Raw genomic sequence first — 19,531 nt, forward strand, 5'->3', positions numbered from 1 at the left:
GTCACCCCATATGTATAATTCAGCTGGCCTGTGACAACTTTTGTCTGAGTGAATTTGGAAATGGGAAGACAGAGTTTACCTCCTTCATGGCTTATTTTCTACTCCTTTTAGCCATGACTACTGAGGATGCTTCTCTTCTCCAAAAGAAGAGCACAGAAGAAATGGAACCTACTGTTGAGCTCCTTCCTGTTGAGTTCCAGGTGAGTTTGAGTTTACTTTCCTTCCTCTGAAATCTTATCTTGGTGTTCATACTGTGTCCTTGTGTCCTTCTTTGATCTTGTTTCAGCGATTCAAGGAGATCCCATCTGGAGAACTGAGCCAAAGTAATTTTTCCTTGGAGACTGAAAGCTCCGGGGAGAGCCCACACTGGAGTTTCAAATCTGGGAGTAATCTGGGTGGATGATATTTTAAACTATGAAACTGACTGTGATTCCTAAGAGAACGAGTGTAGATAGAAAAGAAATGAGATGTCATTCCTGAGTTCTGTAGCTCTCCAGCACTTAGAGATCAGGGAGATGAAGAGGGAGCAGCAAAGGAGATGAGAAGATATACGCAATGAGATAGGGGTAAAGCCAGAAGTTTGGCATTCTGGTGACCACTTGAAGGAAGGAATGATCAGCTGTGTTAAATGCTGCTGCTGAGTCAGGGAAGATGAGTCCTGGGAATCGACTGCTGGATTTAAAAGTAGGAAGGTCACTGGTGACTGCCAAAAACAATTTCATGGAGTGGTGGGAGTGATGGATTGGAATGGGTTCAAAAGAAGATACGGGGAGAGAAATTGGAGCCAGGGACTATAGACAACTATTTTGTAGAGTTTTACTCTAAAGGAAAGGAGAGAAGTAGGGCGATAGGTGGAAGGAATAGCAAGAGAAGACCAAAGAGGTATTTTGTTTGTTTGTTTGTTTTGTTTGTTTTGAGAAGGGAGAAATAACATTGTAGTTATGTAAGAGTAGATGGAGAAGAGATGTCTAAGGACTGAGCCCTGGGGAACTCCAATGTTTAGACCCACTTTTCAAACATTTCTTTATTTATTTTAAATAAATAGGCCTGTGAGTTAGGGTTAATACCTATTTCACAGATGAAGGAGCTGAGGCTCATGGAAACTTGCTCAGCATCATCAAATGGTTGAGCCCTGGTTAGAACCCATGTTATATCTGATTCTAAATCCTATGCCTCTAGCCATTCTCACCTATTGACTGACTTTTGCACAAAGTATTCTCCAATGGATTATGGTTAACAAAGTATACTCACATGACTGTCATTATAGAGTATCTTACCTTAAAACAATTGTCACAAGACTATCATTATATTTATCTTTCCTTAGAACAATTGATCATTTTCAATTTAAAATCAGTAAATTCACTCATTCAGAACCACTTTAATTACTAAAGAATAACAAAACAAATTGAGTAGTCGTGGCCCTAAGTACAGAGAAAGAAGTGGCCTATACTAGAACAGCATGAATGTCTATATCATAGAATATCAACTTAATTTCTATAAAATCTCAGAATATTCCTGGAGTCAATATATATTACATATCTGAGCCTTATTCCATCTACAACATAATCAGTAACTAACATTTCATTATCATTCAATGGTTAATTTATATTAGGCTTATTTAGTAAAATATATTAGAGGCAGAAAAGTTAAGAGTATAGCTTTAGAATCAGACTCCCTGGTCCAAATCCCAGATCTGGCCCTTACATATGTAGATAATGTTAATAATATTACTTACCTCTTACCTCATATGGTCTTTTTTTTTTTTTTGAGACAAAGTCTCACTCTGTTGCCCGGGCTAGAGTGAGTGCCGTGGCATCAGCCTAGCTCACAGCAACCTCAAACTCCTGGGCTTAAGCAATCCTTCTGTCTCTGCCTCCTGAGTAGCTGGGACTACAGCCATGTGCCGCCATTCTTGGCTAATTTTTTCTATATATATTTTTAGCTGTCCAGACCATTTCTTTCTATTTTTAGTAGAGACGGGGTCTCACTCTTGCTCAGGCTGGTCTCGAACTCCTGACCTCGAGCGATTGTCCCGCCTAGGCCTCCCAGAGTGCTAGGATTACAGGCGTGAGCCACCACACCCGGCCCTCATATGGTCTTTATTACAAGAGAGAGTTCAAAGAATTTAGCACATAAAAAGTAAATTATAAATGTTAGCTTTCATCATTATGTTCCTTAACATGGACTAATACTTGAATATTTGATTAAAATAAAGGTTTAACCTTCAGATTAAAAACACTCTTCTAGATTGTTCTCTTCCTTTAGGATTGCCAAATCCTTTAAGAATGTGCTTGTTCTTCCAGGAGTTGATGACAGTCAAAGATGAGGAAATGGACTTTACCCATGTGGAGCTGGAACAGCTGAATTCTGCCCAAAGGTACACGGGCATGGATATGAAGGTGGAGAATTGTGGGAGCCTGGTATTTTGGGGTAAGAAAGTCTTATTTTGTAATGCAAGCTACTTACTGGAACATAGTGTCTTAGTTCACTCAGGCTGCTATAACAAAATACCATAAACTGAGTGGTTTATAAACAACAAAATTTTATTTATCACAGTTTTGGAGCCTGGGAATTCCAAGATTAAGGTGCCAGCAGATTCAGTGTCTGGTGAGGGCCCACTTTCTAGTTCATGGATGGTGCCTTCTCACTGTGTCCGTGTACGGTGGAAGGGGTGAAGATGGGTCACTCTTTGGCCTCTTTTATAAGGGTACTAATCACTTCTCAAAGACTCCACCTCCTAATACCATCACCTTGGGGTTAAAAGATTTTAAAATATGAATTTTGGAGGGACACAAACATTCAGACCTTAGCAATAAGCTCCCTTGATAACTAATGACATCTAAAATGTAGTAATTTTGCTTAATTCAGAGATCCCTCATCCCTTAGGGGAATCCCTGATCACTTTGGGCTCAGAATTTTCCCTTTTGTTTTTTTTGTTTTTTTTTTTTTTTTTTTTGAGACAGAGTCTCACTTTGTTACCCGGGCTAGAGTGAGTGCCGTGGCATCAGCCTAGCTCACAGCAACCTCAAACTCCTGGGCTTTAAGCGATCCTACTGCCTCAGCCTCCCGAGTAGCTGGGACTACAGGCATGAGCCACCATGCCCGGCTAATTTTTTTGTATATATATTTTTAGTTGGCCAGATAATTTCTTTCTATTTTTAGTAGAGACGGGGTCTCACTCTTGCTCAGGCTGGTCTCGAACTCCTGACCTCGAGCGATCCACCCGCCTCGGCCTCCCAGAGCTAGGATTACAGGCGTGAGCCACCGGCGCCCGGCAGAATTTTCCCTTTTGTAAGGTAAAAGTTCATTCTATGTGGAACTGAAAAAGGGTAGCTTCCATTATATTGATTTTAAGATTTATAAAGCTACAGTAATAAAAAATGGTGTGGTGTTGGTGAAAGGATAGCTATTAATCAGTGGAACAAAGCAGATAGACCAGAAATAGACCTGCATATATATAGTCAATTTCTGACAAAAGTGCAAAAGCAATTCAATGGAGAAAAGAGAGTCTGTTCAATAAATAATACTGGAAAATCGGGACATCCATATGCAAAAAAAAAATGAACTTCAATTCATACCTTCCACCATATGTAGTAAATAACTCAAAATGAATCACAGACCTAAGCATAAAACCTAAATCTATAAAATTTCTGTTGTAACTACTGAACTCTGCCATTATAGTGTGAAGGCAGCTATAAACAATGTGTAAACAAATGAGAGTGGCCAGATTTGGCCTGTGGTGGGCCTGGTTTGGCCTGTAGTATCTTCTGGTGCCTTGTGTAGAGGCTGGTTTTTGACTAGTATCATGTACTATCTACCTGAGAACTTTATTTAACATTTCTTATAGTGCAGGTCTACTGGTAATTAATTCTCTTGGCTTTATTTGTCTGAAAAAGTCTTTATTTCATCTCTATTTTTGAAAAATATTTTCACTGCATATGGAATTCTTGGTGACAATTTTTTTTCCTGTTTTTTGCTCTTTCCTTTTATTTTTTAGACATTATTCAGAATGAAAAGACAATTTTTCTTTCTTTTGGTAGTTTAAATGTGTTATTTCTTGTCTTCTGGCTGTAATTTTTGTCTTTGTTATCCTGTATGTAATGTGTCTTTTTTTTTCCTATAGCAGTCTTTTTTAAGATTTTCTCTTTATCTTTGGTTTTCACCAGTTTGAGTATGATGTGTCTAAGTAGGGGTGTGTGTCTATGTTTTCATCCTACTTGGGATTCTCTGAGCTCCCTTGGGTCTTTGGTTTGATATTTCTCATTACTTTTGGAAAATTCTTGGCCACTAGCTCATCAAATATTGTTTTTCTCATTCTCTCTTTCTTTCTTCCATCCAATTACATGTATGTTACAGCATTTGATATTGTCCTACAGCTGTTAGATGCTCTGTTCTGGTTTGTTAGTTTTGTTTTCACTCTTTTTTCCTCTTTCATGTTTTAGTTTGGGTAATTCCTATTCACCTCTTTACAAGTTTACTGATTCTTTTCTTAGCTCTGTTGAGTCTACTGATATACCAGCAAAGACATTCTTCATCTCTGTTACCATGTTTTTTTTTTCATTTCTAGCATTTCCATTTGACTTTGTCTTATATTAATAGTGTCCACCTCTCTGCTAAAATTCTCCAGCTGTTCATGTGTGTTGTCCACCTTTTCCACAAGAGCCTTTTACGTATTAATTATAGTTATTTTAAATGCCGTGATAGTTCAAATATCTGGATAATCATTGAATCTTGTTCTGTTAATTACTTAATGGTTTTCTGCATTCAGATTTGAATGAGCCTGGGAAGTGCTGCATGGAGAGAAGATACAAGCAGACCCATTGTGAGAATGATAGATTAGTTTAGGGGAGACATGATGGTGGCTAAATTGGGGTGTAAATAGTGGGGAGGGAGAGTACAGGATAGATTTGAGAAGGGTTTGTGAAGTATAATCCATAAAACTTGGTGAATTATCTGTTGTGATTAGTAGGGTATAGGGAAGAGTCCAGTACGATTCTCAGGTTTCTGACTTTCAGCTATAAAAACTTTGAGGTTTGTAAGATTAAATGTGTTAATATATTTAAACTTTCAGAATAGGAATTTATATATAATGAACACCATAAAAGTATTTATCTAATATTGTTATAGTTCATAGTATATATTAAATTTTATATACTATCATATTCTCAATTTTTAAAAATTATGGCAACATTAAAAGTATATGTTACTCAAATATTGATTACATTTCTGTAACAGGATAAAAGAATCTTAAGAAAGGCCTACTGTCCCCCAGAGTTGCCTCATTTCTTGTGTTATTTGTGTTCAGTTCAGTTCAAACAACATGTATTTAATTTGTGCTTACTCTCTGTCAGCCCTGTGATAGGCTCCAAGAAATAGCAGTGATCAAAGGAGACGTGATTCCTACCCTCAGAAAATTTACCTTTTGGTGGTAGAGTTCATATTCTTATATTAAAGCCTTTTTATTAACAAGAATAATGGTGGTGATATTTTCTTAGATGATGAAACCTGGGAATGTACAGTTTGCAGGAAAAGATGAGTCAAGGTGTAGATATATTGAATTTGATATTTCTAAATGGATACATGAAGTACGTGGTGGGATAAATGGGTGTAGGGGAGAGAAAACTAAGCTGGAGATAAGGGTTTTGGTCAAGGGTAATTAAAAGCATAGAATAAATAAGGTCTTTTCAGGAGAGAATGTCGTGAGGAGAGGGCACAGGGACAAAAGAGAGGAGCCTAAGATGGAATGCTAAGAAATATTGAAATTTAAGAAGAAGAAACAGCAGAAAAATTTCCAGAGAAATAGAGATCAGGAGAAAAACTTGAGAGCATAGAGTCACAAAAGTCAAGAGAGAACATTGTCAGGAAGAAGGCATGGTCAACAGTGTCAGGTATTGCTGAGAGGCCAAGCTAAAGAAGGAGTGAAAAGGATCCAGTGGGTTTAGGTGACATATAAATGGTTATTGACTTCAATGAGAACAATGAGGAGAGAAGCCAGACTGCAGCAAGCTCAGGAGCAAGTATGTGATGAGAGGATGCATAAAACCTGTTTGAGAAATTCAGCTAGTGGAGACTCAAAATCATATTTAAAGCAGACAGTAAACAAAAAATTGTGCTTTAAACAAGGACTATTTAAAAAGTCAAATCTGATTCTCTCCAGATGGTATTGTTATCAGTGATTTTTTCTCTAGTACTTTTTCAAAACTTATCATTCTCAATGTGTGTTTTCATCTTTTCCTCCCTTCTCAGTTCTTTTATTATGTTAATATTTATTTTCATTCTTCTGCTTGTCCTCTTCCCAGGTTAGTCTGTTCAGTTTTCCATTCTTGTAGATAGGAATGCTCATTGTCTGACCTTGTGTTGTGTCTTATATTAGCCATCCTCTAATCCCTATTATTCTATGAAATGTCTTCATTTGCCATTGCCATGAGGCTCTTTATGAGAACATCCATACATATATTTTTTTAATAGGTATAATTTTTATTTTCTTTGTTCTCATGCTACTTAGCAGTTTTCTTTCTCTTAACACACAGAACATGAACATTTATGCTTTTTATTCATTTCAGATTCTGAATGTATGCCTGAAACTACAGAGTTCCTTTCACAGCAGGAAGTTTATGAAGAAGTATCTGAAAGGGAGCTGATAATAGAAAGACTTAAAAAGGATGATTGCTGGGGCTCCACATTGATAGAATCTTGGGAACATGAAGACATGTTAGAAAGGCAGCAAGAAAATCAGAAGAATGATTTAAGACAAGTTGTAATTAAACACAAGAAAAACCCTATGGAGCATTATAATGAAACTGGGGAAAGTTCAAACCCAATTAAGCATTCAAAAGCTTACCTAGTGAAAAAGCCATGGGAGTGCAATGCATGTGGGAAGTCCTTCAGTTACTACTCAGCCTTTATCCTACATCAGAGAATTCATACTGGAGAGAAACCCTATGTATGTAATGAATGTGGAAAGGCCTTTAGTCGGAGCTCATCTCTCATTCAGCATCAGAGAATTCACACTGGAGAGAAACCCTATGAATGTAATGAATGTGGGAAAGCTTTCAGTCACCGTTCAGCCCTTATTCAACATCATATCATTCACACTGGAGAAAAGCCCTATGAGTGCAATGAATGTGGGAAGGCCTTCAACCAAAGTACATACCTCATTCAGCATCACAGAATACACACTGGAGAGAAACCATATAAATGCAAGGAATGTGGGAAAGCTTTCAATGACACCTCATCTCTCATTAAACATCAGAGGGTTCATACTGGAGAAAAACCCTATGGATGTAAAGAGTGTGGGAAAGCCTTTAGTGATCGGTCAGGACTTACTCAACATCAGAGAACTCATACAGGGGAAAAGCCTTATGAATGTAGTGAATGTGGGAAAGCTTTCAGTTACTGTTCGGCTCTTATTCAACATCAAGGAACCCATACTGGGGAGAAACCTTACAAATGTAACGAATGTGGGAAAGCCTTCAGTGACCGCTCTGCTCTTGTGAGACATCAGAGAATTCATACTGGAGAAAGACCTTACAAATGTAAAGAATGTGAGAAAGCCTTCAGCCAGAGCTCATCCCTTACAAAGCATCTGAGAACTCATACCGGAGAGAAACCCTATAAATGCCCTGATTGTGACAAAGCCTTCAGCCAGAGTTCATCTCTTATTCAACATCAGAAAATTCATAGAGGAGAAAAATCATACAAGTGTAAGAAATGTGAGAAAATCTTCACTGTCCGTTCAGCCTTTCATCAACATAAAGAAATTCATGAAAAATAGAATACAGTAAATTCATAAAATAATTATTCTATCCTGATTGAGCAGATCTAAGTATTATGGGGCATATTACAAGAACATTTGAGGCTGTGTCACAGAAGAAATAGCCTTCTTCCTTGATATGTTATTATGTAAGGAAGAGGATAAGAAGTAGATGTGGATGTTTATGGTCTTTTAAAATAACCATTAGAAAGTGGACTTCTGAGAACAAGATGAATGTCACTGTCTAGAAGGAAGATTGGATGGGATGGCAACCAGGCAAGGGCTTCTTGAGAAAGAAGATTATTTATATTGGTGAGGAAGGGGATAGATGAAGTTGTGAAGAGCTGAAAACACTTTTCATTAAAATTGTAGTGGGAGTGGATGAGGAAAGTCCAGGGAGAATGCGTGTGAGTAAACTTAGTAGGGCTCTATGAATATATCTCTGTTGCAAAACCAATACAACTGAGGCCATAGAGAAGAGGATTTCTAAGACAGCACAGAAGGAGAAATTCTGGTTTAGGCAGAGAAATAAGGTAAGGAGTTGGGTATCTTAAATCAATAGAAAAACTAAACAGAGGAGCAAAATGCACATTACTTGAGGCTGGTGGTTCTCTAAATAGTTTCAAACTGAAGCCAAAAGAGAAAGGATCAAGACCCCCAAAGAGGAAAATTACCAGGAGTTTTCTTTAGGGAAATAAAAAGAGGGAAAAAAATCAAAGTCCAGAACATCCTGCTTTTCTTTGCCCCCACTCCATTTGCTTACTTGCATGTTTTCAAACATTGAAATCAGTGGTTTTAACCTTGAAATCACCAAAGAAGCTTTAAAAGACACCTGGGTCCCAGCCACAGAGATGCTAATTACGTTGGACTGAGGTGTAGCCTGGGTACCAGGAAGTTTTGGTAATTCTAAGGCTCAGCCAGGATTAAGAACTACTGATTTAGACTCCTGATTGACTCAGTAGAATTATAAGCAGATGAAAAGGTGATAAAGATCAACATTAGCCCTCAAGGGCTCTTTGTGTCCTTATTTCTGTTTTTGCTTTCCCTCCCTAATTGTATAACATTGTATTTTTGACCTGATTTTTGATCCCTTTGCTTGGGCCTTTTTTGCTTTCTTTGATTTCATGTGCACTGACCTACCTGATACCAACTTCTGCTCTGACTCTGACTGACCCTTGCTAAATGTGCCCCTTTAAGCTTTCTCAACCACTTCTATGAACCAGGGCCATGTATTGCGCTTGCTACCCATGGCCTAATGTTGGCAAACATTAATTGTGAGAAACAAGTGTAGAAGAGGACATACAAACCAGAAATCATGAGTGAAAGTGATTGGAAGGAACTTTCAAAGAGTTAAATTTTGAGTCCAGCTGTATAGTTTGTATCATAGAATTCCCTGAAATTATAATAAAATTTAGTTGTGTATGTGAATTAATACAGAACTTCAAGGGATGTAGGTGGGAGGGAGGGTAAGTCAAGAAAAAAGAGGAAAAGGTCAACACCTTTTTTTTGTAATTGTTTGCAGGAATGAACAAAATCTTGCTTCAAAGCTATTTACTCATGTATCTGCTATGTTAGGCACTGGCGAAGGAAGCCATTTCTTTATTACATGGCTTCTACATTCAGGGAACTTAAAATTGGTTTCATCGAAAGCCTTTCAGTCATATCCCAGTATCCAAGAATATGCTGAAGAGAGCCCTCCTGGCCCTGTTCTCTATCTTCTGTGGCCTCCCTGTTGTATGTTCATCAACTATTTCTAAACACAATGATTTTCTTCAATAAAACTCCTTATGTTCTCTCATCATTCCATAACAATTCCCAGGACCAGCTTTTCTACATAGTACAAAAGCCAGGAGTCCATAGATCTTATTAATAAATCATGACTATGCCATAGCCTATATCAGCATCATGACACTGTCACATTAGGTGATGAATGGAGGGATACATGTTGAAGGAGAAAGATGAGATCCAGCACAGTGTAGAAAATACTATATGATGAGCATATCAAAGGAGAATTATTTTAATTGACAAAGTTCCTACTGGATAGAATTCCCTAGGGAGATGTAGAGGGGAACCTTAGAATTCTGCTCCTTATGTCCATGGGTCATTTATCTGTCCCAGTTCAGTTAATTGTATTTGTTTTTATATTCTCCCTTAAATCCTCAAGTATTCAGCTTTATACAATCATTTGCTGGGGAGGTTTTCTCCCTTCAGCTGGCTTTAGAATAGAACTATACTGGCCTAAATTCTTTACTCTTTTTATTAACTGTTCCCCAGAATAATCTTACAGGCCCTTTTCAAGTTTTATGGTGGATTACAATGGGAAAACAGGAGGTGTGTTTGTTTGTTTTAATAGCATCATGAGGAAATTTGAAAAGATCTGGGCCTATAGTTACTAAAATTATTTTCTCTAATGGTATGTTGTAATATCTCATACAGTTATGAATTTCATGGGTTTCCCATGATGAAGCCGAAAGTAAATTCAGTTTGATTCCACAACTTAGGCTGATGGGATTCTCAGATTCTGAGAGAAGAGTAAAAGATGAAGGAAAAGACTATGTAATTTGCCTAAGGTCGCACAGCTAGTAAATGACAGTATGAGAATTTGCACCCAGATCTGACTCTTGACACTACCTTTGCAAGGTGGATTTTCTGGTTTCTGTGAGTACAGAGTACAGGACTACTCCTATCCCATCCTCCACCTGTGCTCATTCCTCCAGTCTTCATAGCTTCAGACCCTCCACCCTTCCTGGCAATCTTAGTTCTGTTGTCTGGTAGTCTGACCTCCTCTCCTGGCTCAGCTCTGCCTTCTGTGGCTTCCTTGTAGTGGGTTCACCAACTATTTCTGAATGAAATGCTCTTCGTTAATAAAGCTTTATACGTTTTCTCTTAATTCCATAACAATTCCTGGGCCCAGCCTTATTACATACTGTGTGATGTACTCACTCCAGAGGTGAATCCTGGCAGGGCTTGTGATTTAGAACACTGGATTTTGCCAGATACTAGAGCCAATGTCTGGAAGCTTTCTCATTCTTTCTGTGTGCCATGGGTAACGTTTCAATTCCTCTTTTGAGAGGATGTTCATCATCTCTGAAGAATGTTTTACAGATGTCACTGCTTAAGTGCTGGCAGAGGAGGAAATGGAAAACTGGGACTTAGAACCCATGAGAGCCCATGGGTTGCAAAGATATTGAAGGCTTTTGATCAGTACCATGAGAGTTATTATATTTGAGATGACAAATGGAAATGTAACTCCAGCAAGAAATCATGCAAATATAAACACTGATGTGGAAATTGAAAGTCTAAACCAAGAGTAGTTTATCCAGGCGTGGAGCAAGTGAGATGTCATGGTCAGTGCCAATGAACTGGAGTCCTCACTGTCTTTTGAATGATGTGTGTGCCCAATAGAAGATAAACACCAGAGTTTGAGTCAGAAAGGCTCTTATTGTACATATAGGCACATTAGCAAGTTGGAAGGATACAAACAGATGAATATAATGTAGCTTGGATCCATAACATTACAGAGCTTATGGGCATCCTGAGGCCCTTGGCAGTAACAGATAAGGGCACAAAGGTTGTAATTCCAGCCACTAAGAAGCTGGATCTGGGACATAGGGTAATAACAATAGCCATAATAGGGTGGTAGCTCATTATATACCAAGTACTATTGTAAGCAGTTTACATGTACAGACTTATTCATACTCACAAAAATCTTATGAGGTGGATACTGTTGTCACCTACCTTTTACAGACAAGGAAATTGAGATCAATAGAGGTAGAAATCTGCCACCTGGTGTGAGTTCTGAGGGAACATATAGGGGAAAAAATCTAGTTGCTGGAGATTGCATATGAAGAGATTCCAAACTTGCTTTACATGGATGTAATATAAAAAGAGGTTGTCCATAGAGTGACTAGGACTTATTGATAATGCGCAAACAAAGCTGGAATGAGCAAGAAACAACGAATGTAGAATCCTTATATTTTCCTTTCAGCTGTTCCTTTTGTGCAAGGTCAGGAATATTGCAGTTGTGTTGTTGGTGGTAGTTGTTTTCTGTGTGTATGTGTACTGGGAGGGGCTGGGGGTGGGATTGTGTTGAGTAAACACATCTATCCAGATTAAGGTAGTATAGCTATAGAGATGTACGTCATTTTGTTTAGCAACTTTGATCTGTTACTGTGTCTGCTTTTGGTATCTTTGCCATTTGCCACTCAAGTAAATCCTTATCTGACCAACTGTAGTGACCATCATTACTGGTCATCCTTGATCTTATATTCAAGCATACAAATATGACTGGTCTGAGAACTCTTTGGGATCACACAATCAAGAATAGGCTGAAGCATATGGATCTAAGTCCTCTTGGCATAGCAAAGACAGGCACTAAATTGTAGCCATAGAGCCATACTTCTGATTAGGTTCCAAAGGGCCCCAGGGGAGGGGTGCATGTCAGAGCTTTGCCTTTATTTCTTCATGAGAAAGGAGCCACTCCTGGCCAGTGGGGGAGAAGTGCAGTACCAGATATGACAATAGGTCATATGGTCACAGAACCTAAGATGAGGTCTTAGAGAATTTATATTTGAACCCACTATCCATTAATAGAATACCTTTAACAACAACATAATAGCCTCTACTTGCTATCTTCTAGCCAAATACTTCTAGAAGTATTGCTTTACTTCTAGCCCATGCCTTTACCTGCTTTACCAAGGAGGTCATTAAATTTCTGGACAGTTGTAATAGAAAATTGTCCCTATTATTGAATGTATAATACAACTTTCTTCCTGTAATGTCCACCTTTTGTTCTTGGTTCTGCCCTTACGCATCAAACAGTAGAAATAATCCTTCTACAAGAGAAATCTTTAAATATTTGAAGACAGCTATCTTGTTTCCCCTAAATCTCTCCTAGGATAAATCTCTAGTTACATTAACAAATATTGTGTAATTCTTTGTGAAAGCCAATTATTAAGTTATAATTCATAAAGAGATTAGGTTATTAGATTAATCATATCTATTGCTATTTTAGCAAGACAATTTACTTCTACTCCTGGTTACCATCCTTTAATTCACTACTAAGGAGTTTGTCAGTGTTCCTTTTTTTTTTTGAGACAGAGTCTTGCTCTGCCGCCCTGGCTAGAGTACGGTGGCATCATCATAGCTCACTGTAACCTCCAACTTCTGGGCTCAAGAAATCCCCCTGCCTCAGCCTCCCAAGTAGCTAGAACTACAGGTGTGCGCCACCACACCCAGCTAATTTTTTCTACTTTTAGCAGAGGCGGGGGTCTTGCTCTTCTTCAGGCTGGTCTTGAATTCCTGACCTAAAATGATACTCCCACCTCGGCCTCCCAGAGTGCTAGGATAACAGGCATGAGCCACTGGGCCTGGCCTTCAACGTTCCTTTAAATTGGTCAAAATATTCCAGATGTAGTCTTAGGAATGAGGAGATCAATAGAATTATTAAATATAGTTACCTATACTACATTAAAACAGATATATCAATACCTTAATTTAATTAATAAAATATTATTTTAAGCTGTATTGCTAGACATGGTATTGCTACCATTCTGTGCTTGTAGAATTCATTGTCTTTTAAACTAAAGTCATGTTATTGGCTTTGGCGGATAACATCATTGGATTTGTCATACCCGTGTCTATATCAAATTTACTTTCAAAATACATCCATAAATACAGAAAAGTTCTACTCACAGCTTTAATCAGCCACATGACAGCATAGGCTAGTTAATCAGCTATAACTGCATTCATATTTTGCTCCTAGAACCAACAGTTACTTCTTCAGAGATGTCTCTGGCTGTCTGATCATATGATGTCACTTCTGCTAACTTGGCAGAGATAAAGAATCGCGTTTTTATAAATCTTAACCTAAGTACTACAGAAGCATGCTCTGATTACTGGAGATTAGCTGGTATATGCAGCCTTCTGAGTGGGTGGCAGGGAGTCCCCAAGAGATACTGGGAGACAAATCATAAGAAATAAGAGTAAGAGGACTCTGAGAAGCTCTTGAATAGACTTGGGGATTTTCCTCAGTAGGAGGAATTATATTAATGAACAAAGAGTCTTCAAAAACTTTAGTGTGTCATTGTTCATGCTCAGGAGAGTAGATGAATTCTCTGATTCTATGTCCCCTGCTCCAGGCCCTATCAGAGTTAGACCAGGCCAGAATATGTACATGACCAGAGCACCTGGATGAAAGTTTTGATGCCCACAGTGCTCTAAGATTATGTCGTATTCTTCACCTAAAGGCAACACAGGAAATTTAGCTATACACTAGGAGTTGGATTTCCTGAGTCTCATCCATCATCTCTCAGTAAGGAGTAAGCTCAAGGTCTGAAATATATTCTGGAATTTGTAATTGGAAAGTACAGGTTTAAAAAAATTAGAATGAAAGGCTTTGATGCAAACACATGCTGTATGGACACAGCCACAGTGGGTCACACTATCTTCTTCTCTTTGCTAAAGTGGAATATGAATGACAAACTTACAGTGCAATAGAGACAATTTATTTGTATGCCCTTGGTGTCATCCTCTTGTTTTCATAAATACAGTGGAAAGTATATATAATAAAGCTTTGCCCCAAAGTGTTTATAGTCTTTTACATTGTAACCTGATTCTTCTCTCTATGACCTATTCTCCAGCTCTAAATGTTTCTAATAACTGATAGTGAGAATTGGGTTGTAATGGAAGTATGTAGGTCATGAGAAATTTGAGAGTAGCCTGTGGAAGTGATCTAACTCCAAAAGTAGTTTCCCCCATAGCATTTCTGTTTGATTCAGATTCAAATTCAATTTATAAAGAGAGTATGGATAGGGATTCTAGCACTTGGGGTCAAAGAAAGGTAATATATGTCAAGAAGTTAAGTCTGAGACATTTAATAAAGACACAGAGAGATCAAAGAGTGGAATCCAAGAGGATAGCCTTAGGCATCATCCAGCAAAGAGTAAAGAATCTAGTACCTCGGAGCAGAATGACATGCTGGTAGGGTAAGAGATTCTTTCAACAGAGCTTCTAGGAGAGGTCAGGCTTCCAGTAATGATGGGGGTGGGGTGGGGAACCTGCAGCCTCAAGACCATATGTGGCCCTCCAGATCCTCTAGTGTGGCCCCTCACTTGAATCCAAACTTTACAGAACAAATCCTTTTGGAAATAGTAGAAGAGTGAGTGAACTTGAAGATAAATCAATGGAAATTATCCAATCCAAAGAAGAGAGCGGGAAAAAGATAGAAGTAAAATGAACAGGGCTTTAGTGACCTGTGGGACAATAGCAAACAATATAACATGCATTTTATTGGATTTCCAGTGGGAGAAGAGAGAGAGAAAGAATGACACAGAAAAAATTTAAATAACTCCTGGTCAAACATTCCCAATTTGGTGAAAAACTTAAACTTAACAAGGAGCTTAATGAACCCTAAACAGGATAGATTCAAAGAACGTTGTATCTAGACACATTATAGTTAAACACCTGAAATCCAAAGATAAAGAGAAAATCTTGAACATACCAGAGAAAAGCAACACATTACAATAAGGGAAACAACTATATGAATGACAGCTGAGTTCTTACCAGAAAAAAAAAAAAAAAAGGAGATCAGAAGACTGGAATAAAGTACTTAAAGTGCTAAAAAACAATAAAAACCTTTAAAGTGCTGAAAAATAAACTGATAACTAAGAATTCTACATCCAGTGAAATTATCTTCTAAACTTGAAGACAAAATAAAGACCCTGTCAAATAAACAATATCTGTGATAAATCATACCCAGCAGAACCACACTACAAAAAATGCTAAAAGAAGTTCTGGCTGAATACAAATGACACTAATGGCTACTTGGATTTATAGCAAGGAAAGGGGAGCAACAGAAGTGGTAAATATGTGAATAAAAACAAAAGGCTCTTATTTTCTTCTTAGTTTACTTAAAAGACGTAGGATGGTTTAAAGCTGACATTTTAACATGTATTTTTAGGATTATAATTTATGTATATGTAATATATGCGACATAGAGAAAATAATGGAACTATTTCAATGTATCTATATTTTACATGAAATTCAATAATAACTCTAAGGAGAGTATAAAAAATTATAGATGATATTATAATCTCTATAGAACATTTATTAAAAGATAATGCAAGTATATTGCCCCTGCCCCCCAAAACCTCATATGTCTGTCCTCTCAGTTCTCTTAACTCATCCTCATTCCCGCAAGGATTTTTTGTTTTTGGAATGGTGGACTGAGTAGATACATAAATCGTTCTGTTTCTTTCAGATTATCTTACACCACCCCTTTCTGTAGTGGGGCTTCCAATTCTCCTGATTAGGAAAATGGGGAACCTAGTGTTCTCCATGGATGCCATCTTTCTCCCCAGGTTCCCCTCTCTGTCAGCAGTGAGAATTGCTCCCAGGGGTCCAACCAGATCCCCTGCCCTCAGTGGCTCCACTGCTGCTTTGACCGTAGACCATGCCCTGAAGGGCAGTATTCAGACTGCCCTCTGCCTCCCCACCCCCCAGGTAAGAACATTCAGGGAACCAAGCTGCTGTCTTCTGTCCATGTGGACTCAGATTCCTTCTCCTGAGTTTTGTTTGATTTACTTTCTGATATTTGCCAAAACATTATTCACACCACAGAATTTCAGAAGAATCTGAATCATAACAAAATATAAAAGGGCTCTATATCCATGACCATAAAAATACCATAAAAATATTTGTCACATTAACACCTCCCCCCACGTGTGCGCACCCCCCACCTCGTGCACCATGGTCTGGCAAAGTAGTTTTCCTTAGCAAATCTATTACCCTGTCAAACAGTGTGGAATCAAAAGTTTTGGTGCTTAGTTTTGACTATTTTGTGAGTATCTACAAAGTGCAATATACTCCTGGATTCACAATTGGAAAGGGAAGGTTAGAGGCTCACTTGGTTCTTTTACCATAGCTGATATTATTCATGGTTGTCAGAATCCTTGGTAATTGAGAAGTTGATGGCCCACTGGCTTAACAAAAACTCATATCTCCAGATTCAAATGCAATTCCTAATATCCTCCCCAATCTCATTAATTTATATCATTGGTTTTAAAAATTCTTGTAAGAGTGGTTCAAATTGTATTTGATGCTTTAAGACCACATATAATGTCCAATGCAAGGCTATGAAAACTCTCTCTTAATTTCCATTGCTTTCTCAAAACCTTCCCCCTCCAACCTGTGTGGAATATTCTGATGCTGAGTTAAAATTCTCTTCTCCTGTCTTCGTGGTATCCTCCAGTATCAGTCAGATTTGCTGTGCAACAAATAACCAAAACTGTATCATTGGAGACAATAATCACAAGTTTACAGGTCATGTATGTGATTCTGTTGCTCTAGAGCCAGCTTTGTGGATCTTGCTGGGCCTGTTGATGTGTCTACGATCAGCTGATCGTAGTGAGGGGCTGGCTGTTCCAATAGGGCCTCAGCTGGGATGACTTGTCTCTCCTTCACGTGTCTTTCACATTACAGCAGGTTGGATCAAACTCTTCCTGATGGTGGTAGCAGAGTTCTAAGAGAGAGCTAACCCAGGCATGTTCTCTCAAGGAAGGCAGAGAAGCCAGAAAGGAAGCAAAAAACATGCAAGTGATTTTCCAACTTTCTGCTTGCGTCACATTTGGAAACATCCCACTGGCTCCTAGGCATGGCAGAGCCTGGAGTCAGAGCAGGATACAACTAAAAGTTACAAGGCAAAGGATATCAATCCAGGGAGACCATTAATTTGGGCCATGAATGCTATCAATCTACCTTCCCTCCTAAAGAACATTAGTGGTTTCTGGTAGTGTAGAGTTTTTTTGTTTGTTTGTTTTTTGAGACAGAGTTTCATTCTGTCATCCTGGCTAGAGTGCAGTGGTGTCATCATAGCTCACTGCAACCTCCAACTCCTGGCCTCAAGCGATCCTCCTGCTTCAGCCTCCTGAGTAGCTGGGACTACAGGCGTGAGCCACCGTGCCTGGCTTGGTAGTACAGAGTTTAGATTGAAAAGTCCCAACCGTTGCTGTTAGCCAAGGAAGCAGTCCAGGTCCAATGAATCCTGTCTCCATAGACAGCCTTGGTTAGCCCATATATGTCTCCCTTGTGTCTGCATTCTCCTTCCAGGAAAGACTCCAGTTACTTAAGAAATAGAGCATCTGTTGAGGTTTGGTTGAAAGTCAATTTCCAGCATGGATTTCCTGAGAGTGTTTTCTAGTCCTGAGCACATCACTGAACTGTCCAAATGCTTCGTATGTTTGGTTTGCTGCTTGACACAGACTATCCATGACTCTACAAAGGCTGTGAGGCTTATCTCAAAGTATTTTCTGCAACATTCAGCTAACTTTGAGGTGCAGTCTACAGCATCACTAAGTCATGCAGGTCAATTTCTACTCTCTGCACCATCTTTTACCAATATGGTAGTCACATGGTGATTACCCACAGGAAACACTTCAAAGCTTGTAAATTAATCTGAACTCCTGCTGGGTTTTGCAGCTTAAGTCAAAAAATCCCAGCCAGAAACTCCAGAAGGTAACTTGGATTACAGGGGGAGAACTAGTGAAATTTTCCTTGTGTGTCACTAAACTGCCTCTCTTCCATTTTGATTTCCATGCTGACTTCCTCGTGCTTCTCTCTGCCTCCATCCTCTCGAATCAGTGTTTTCTTGGATCTTATCTTTTAAACTCCTGTGTGGCACTCAGGGACTTCACCCAAAATACAATCACACTTGCGAGATGCTGCTTTAGCCACACTACCCATTCTTTTTTTTTTTTTTTTTTTTTTGAGACAGAGTCTCACTTTGTTGCCCGGGCTAGAATGAGTGCCGTGGCATCAGCCTAGCTCACAGCAACCTCAAACTCCTGGGCTCAAGCGATCCTCCTGCCTCAGCCTCCCGAGTAGCTGGGACTACAGGCATGCGCCACCATGCCCGGCTAATTTTTTCTATATAGATTTTTTAGCTGTCCAAATCATTTCTTTCTATTTTTGGTAGAGAGGGGGTCTCACTCTTGCTCAGGCTGGTCTCGAACTCCTGACCTCAAGCGATCCGCCCGCCTCAGCCTCCCAGAGTGCTAGGATTACAGGCGTGAGCCACCGCGCCCGGCCACACACTACCCATTCTTAAAGTAACATGTTCTTTCTCACCTCAGGACCTTCTCACATTCTGTTCTAGAATTTTCTACAAATATTCTTACCAGTTCTTCATTTAGCATCTCGCATTGATAATAAAGATCACAGTTTAAACATTACCTTCTCATCAAAGCTTCCATGTGTTTTAATGAGTTTTCTTATTTAGGTATGCTAAGGCCAACAGAGCAAGTGACAACTTCCATTGAAGAGATAGTTTGTTATCTCTCAACAGTTTCTGAATTTACAAAGGGTTAAGTGTTTTAAAAACAGTATAATAAAATTGATACTAAAGCCTTAATGTAAATTGCATGAAAATAAAACTACATACCATTCTAACTTATAAATATCAATGTTAAAAGTGCTAAATAAAATGGCCAACAGAATCCAGCATCACATTAAAAAAAATACATTATGACCAGATGATGTTTATTTCAGAAATGCAAGAATTGTTCAACATTAGCAAATCTATCAGTATCTATAAGGAGGAAAAAACATGGTAACGTCTATAGGTATTGGAATAAAACTTGAGCGAGGGCCCGGCGCTCTTTGTGGCCGGTGATTGGTCCCGGCCAGGGGGCGTGTGCGTGAACCACCACCCTGCCGCTCTCTTTGTCCCACCAGAGAGTTGCGAAACCTCCGCAATCCTAGAGGGAACGCGGGCCGGGACGC

The 19,531-nt window shown here is 38.8% G+C and overlaps 1 protein-coding gene across 1 annotated transcript; it reads left to right on the top strand.

Annotated features, from left to right (window-relative positions):
- Positions 1 to 7,774, top strand: LOC123631577 (zinc finger protein 501-like). The gene is made up of 3 exons (XM_045541351.1): positions 1 to 200; positions 2,304 to 2,430; positions 6,564 to 7,774. Exons 1-3 carry the CDS (start codon positions 87 to 89, stop codon positions 7,772 to 7,774), a joined length of 1,452 nt encoding a protein of 483 aa, XP_045397307.1. The 5' UTR covers positions 1 to 86.
- Positions 7,775 to 19,531: the final 11,757 nt, after the last annotated feature.

The sequence above is a fragment of the Lemur catta genome, chromosome 2 (assembly GCF_020740605.2).
Source record: "Lemur catta isolate mLemCat1 chromosome 2, mLemCat1.pri, whole genome shotgun sequence".
NCBI lineage: Eukaryota > Metazoa > Chordata > Mammalia > Primates > Lemuridae > Lemur > Lemur catta.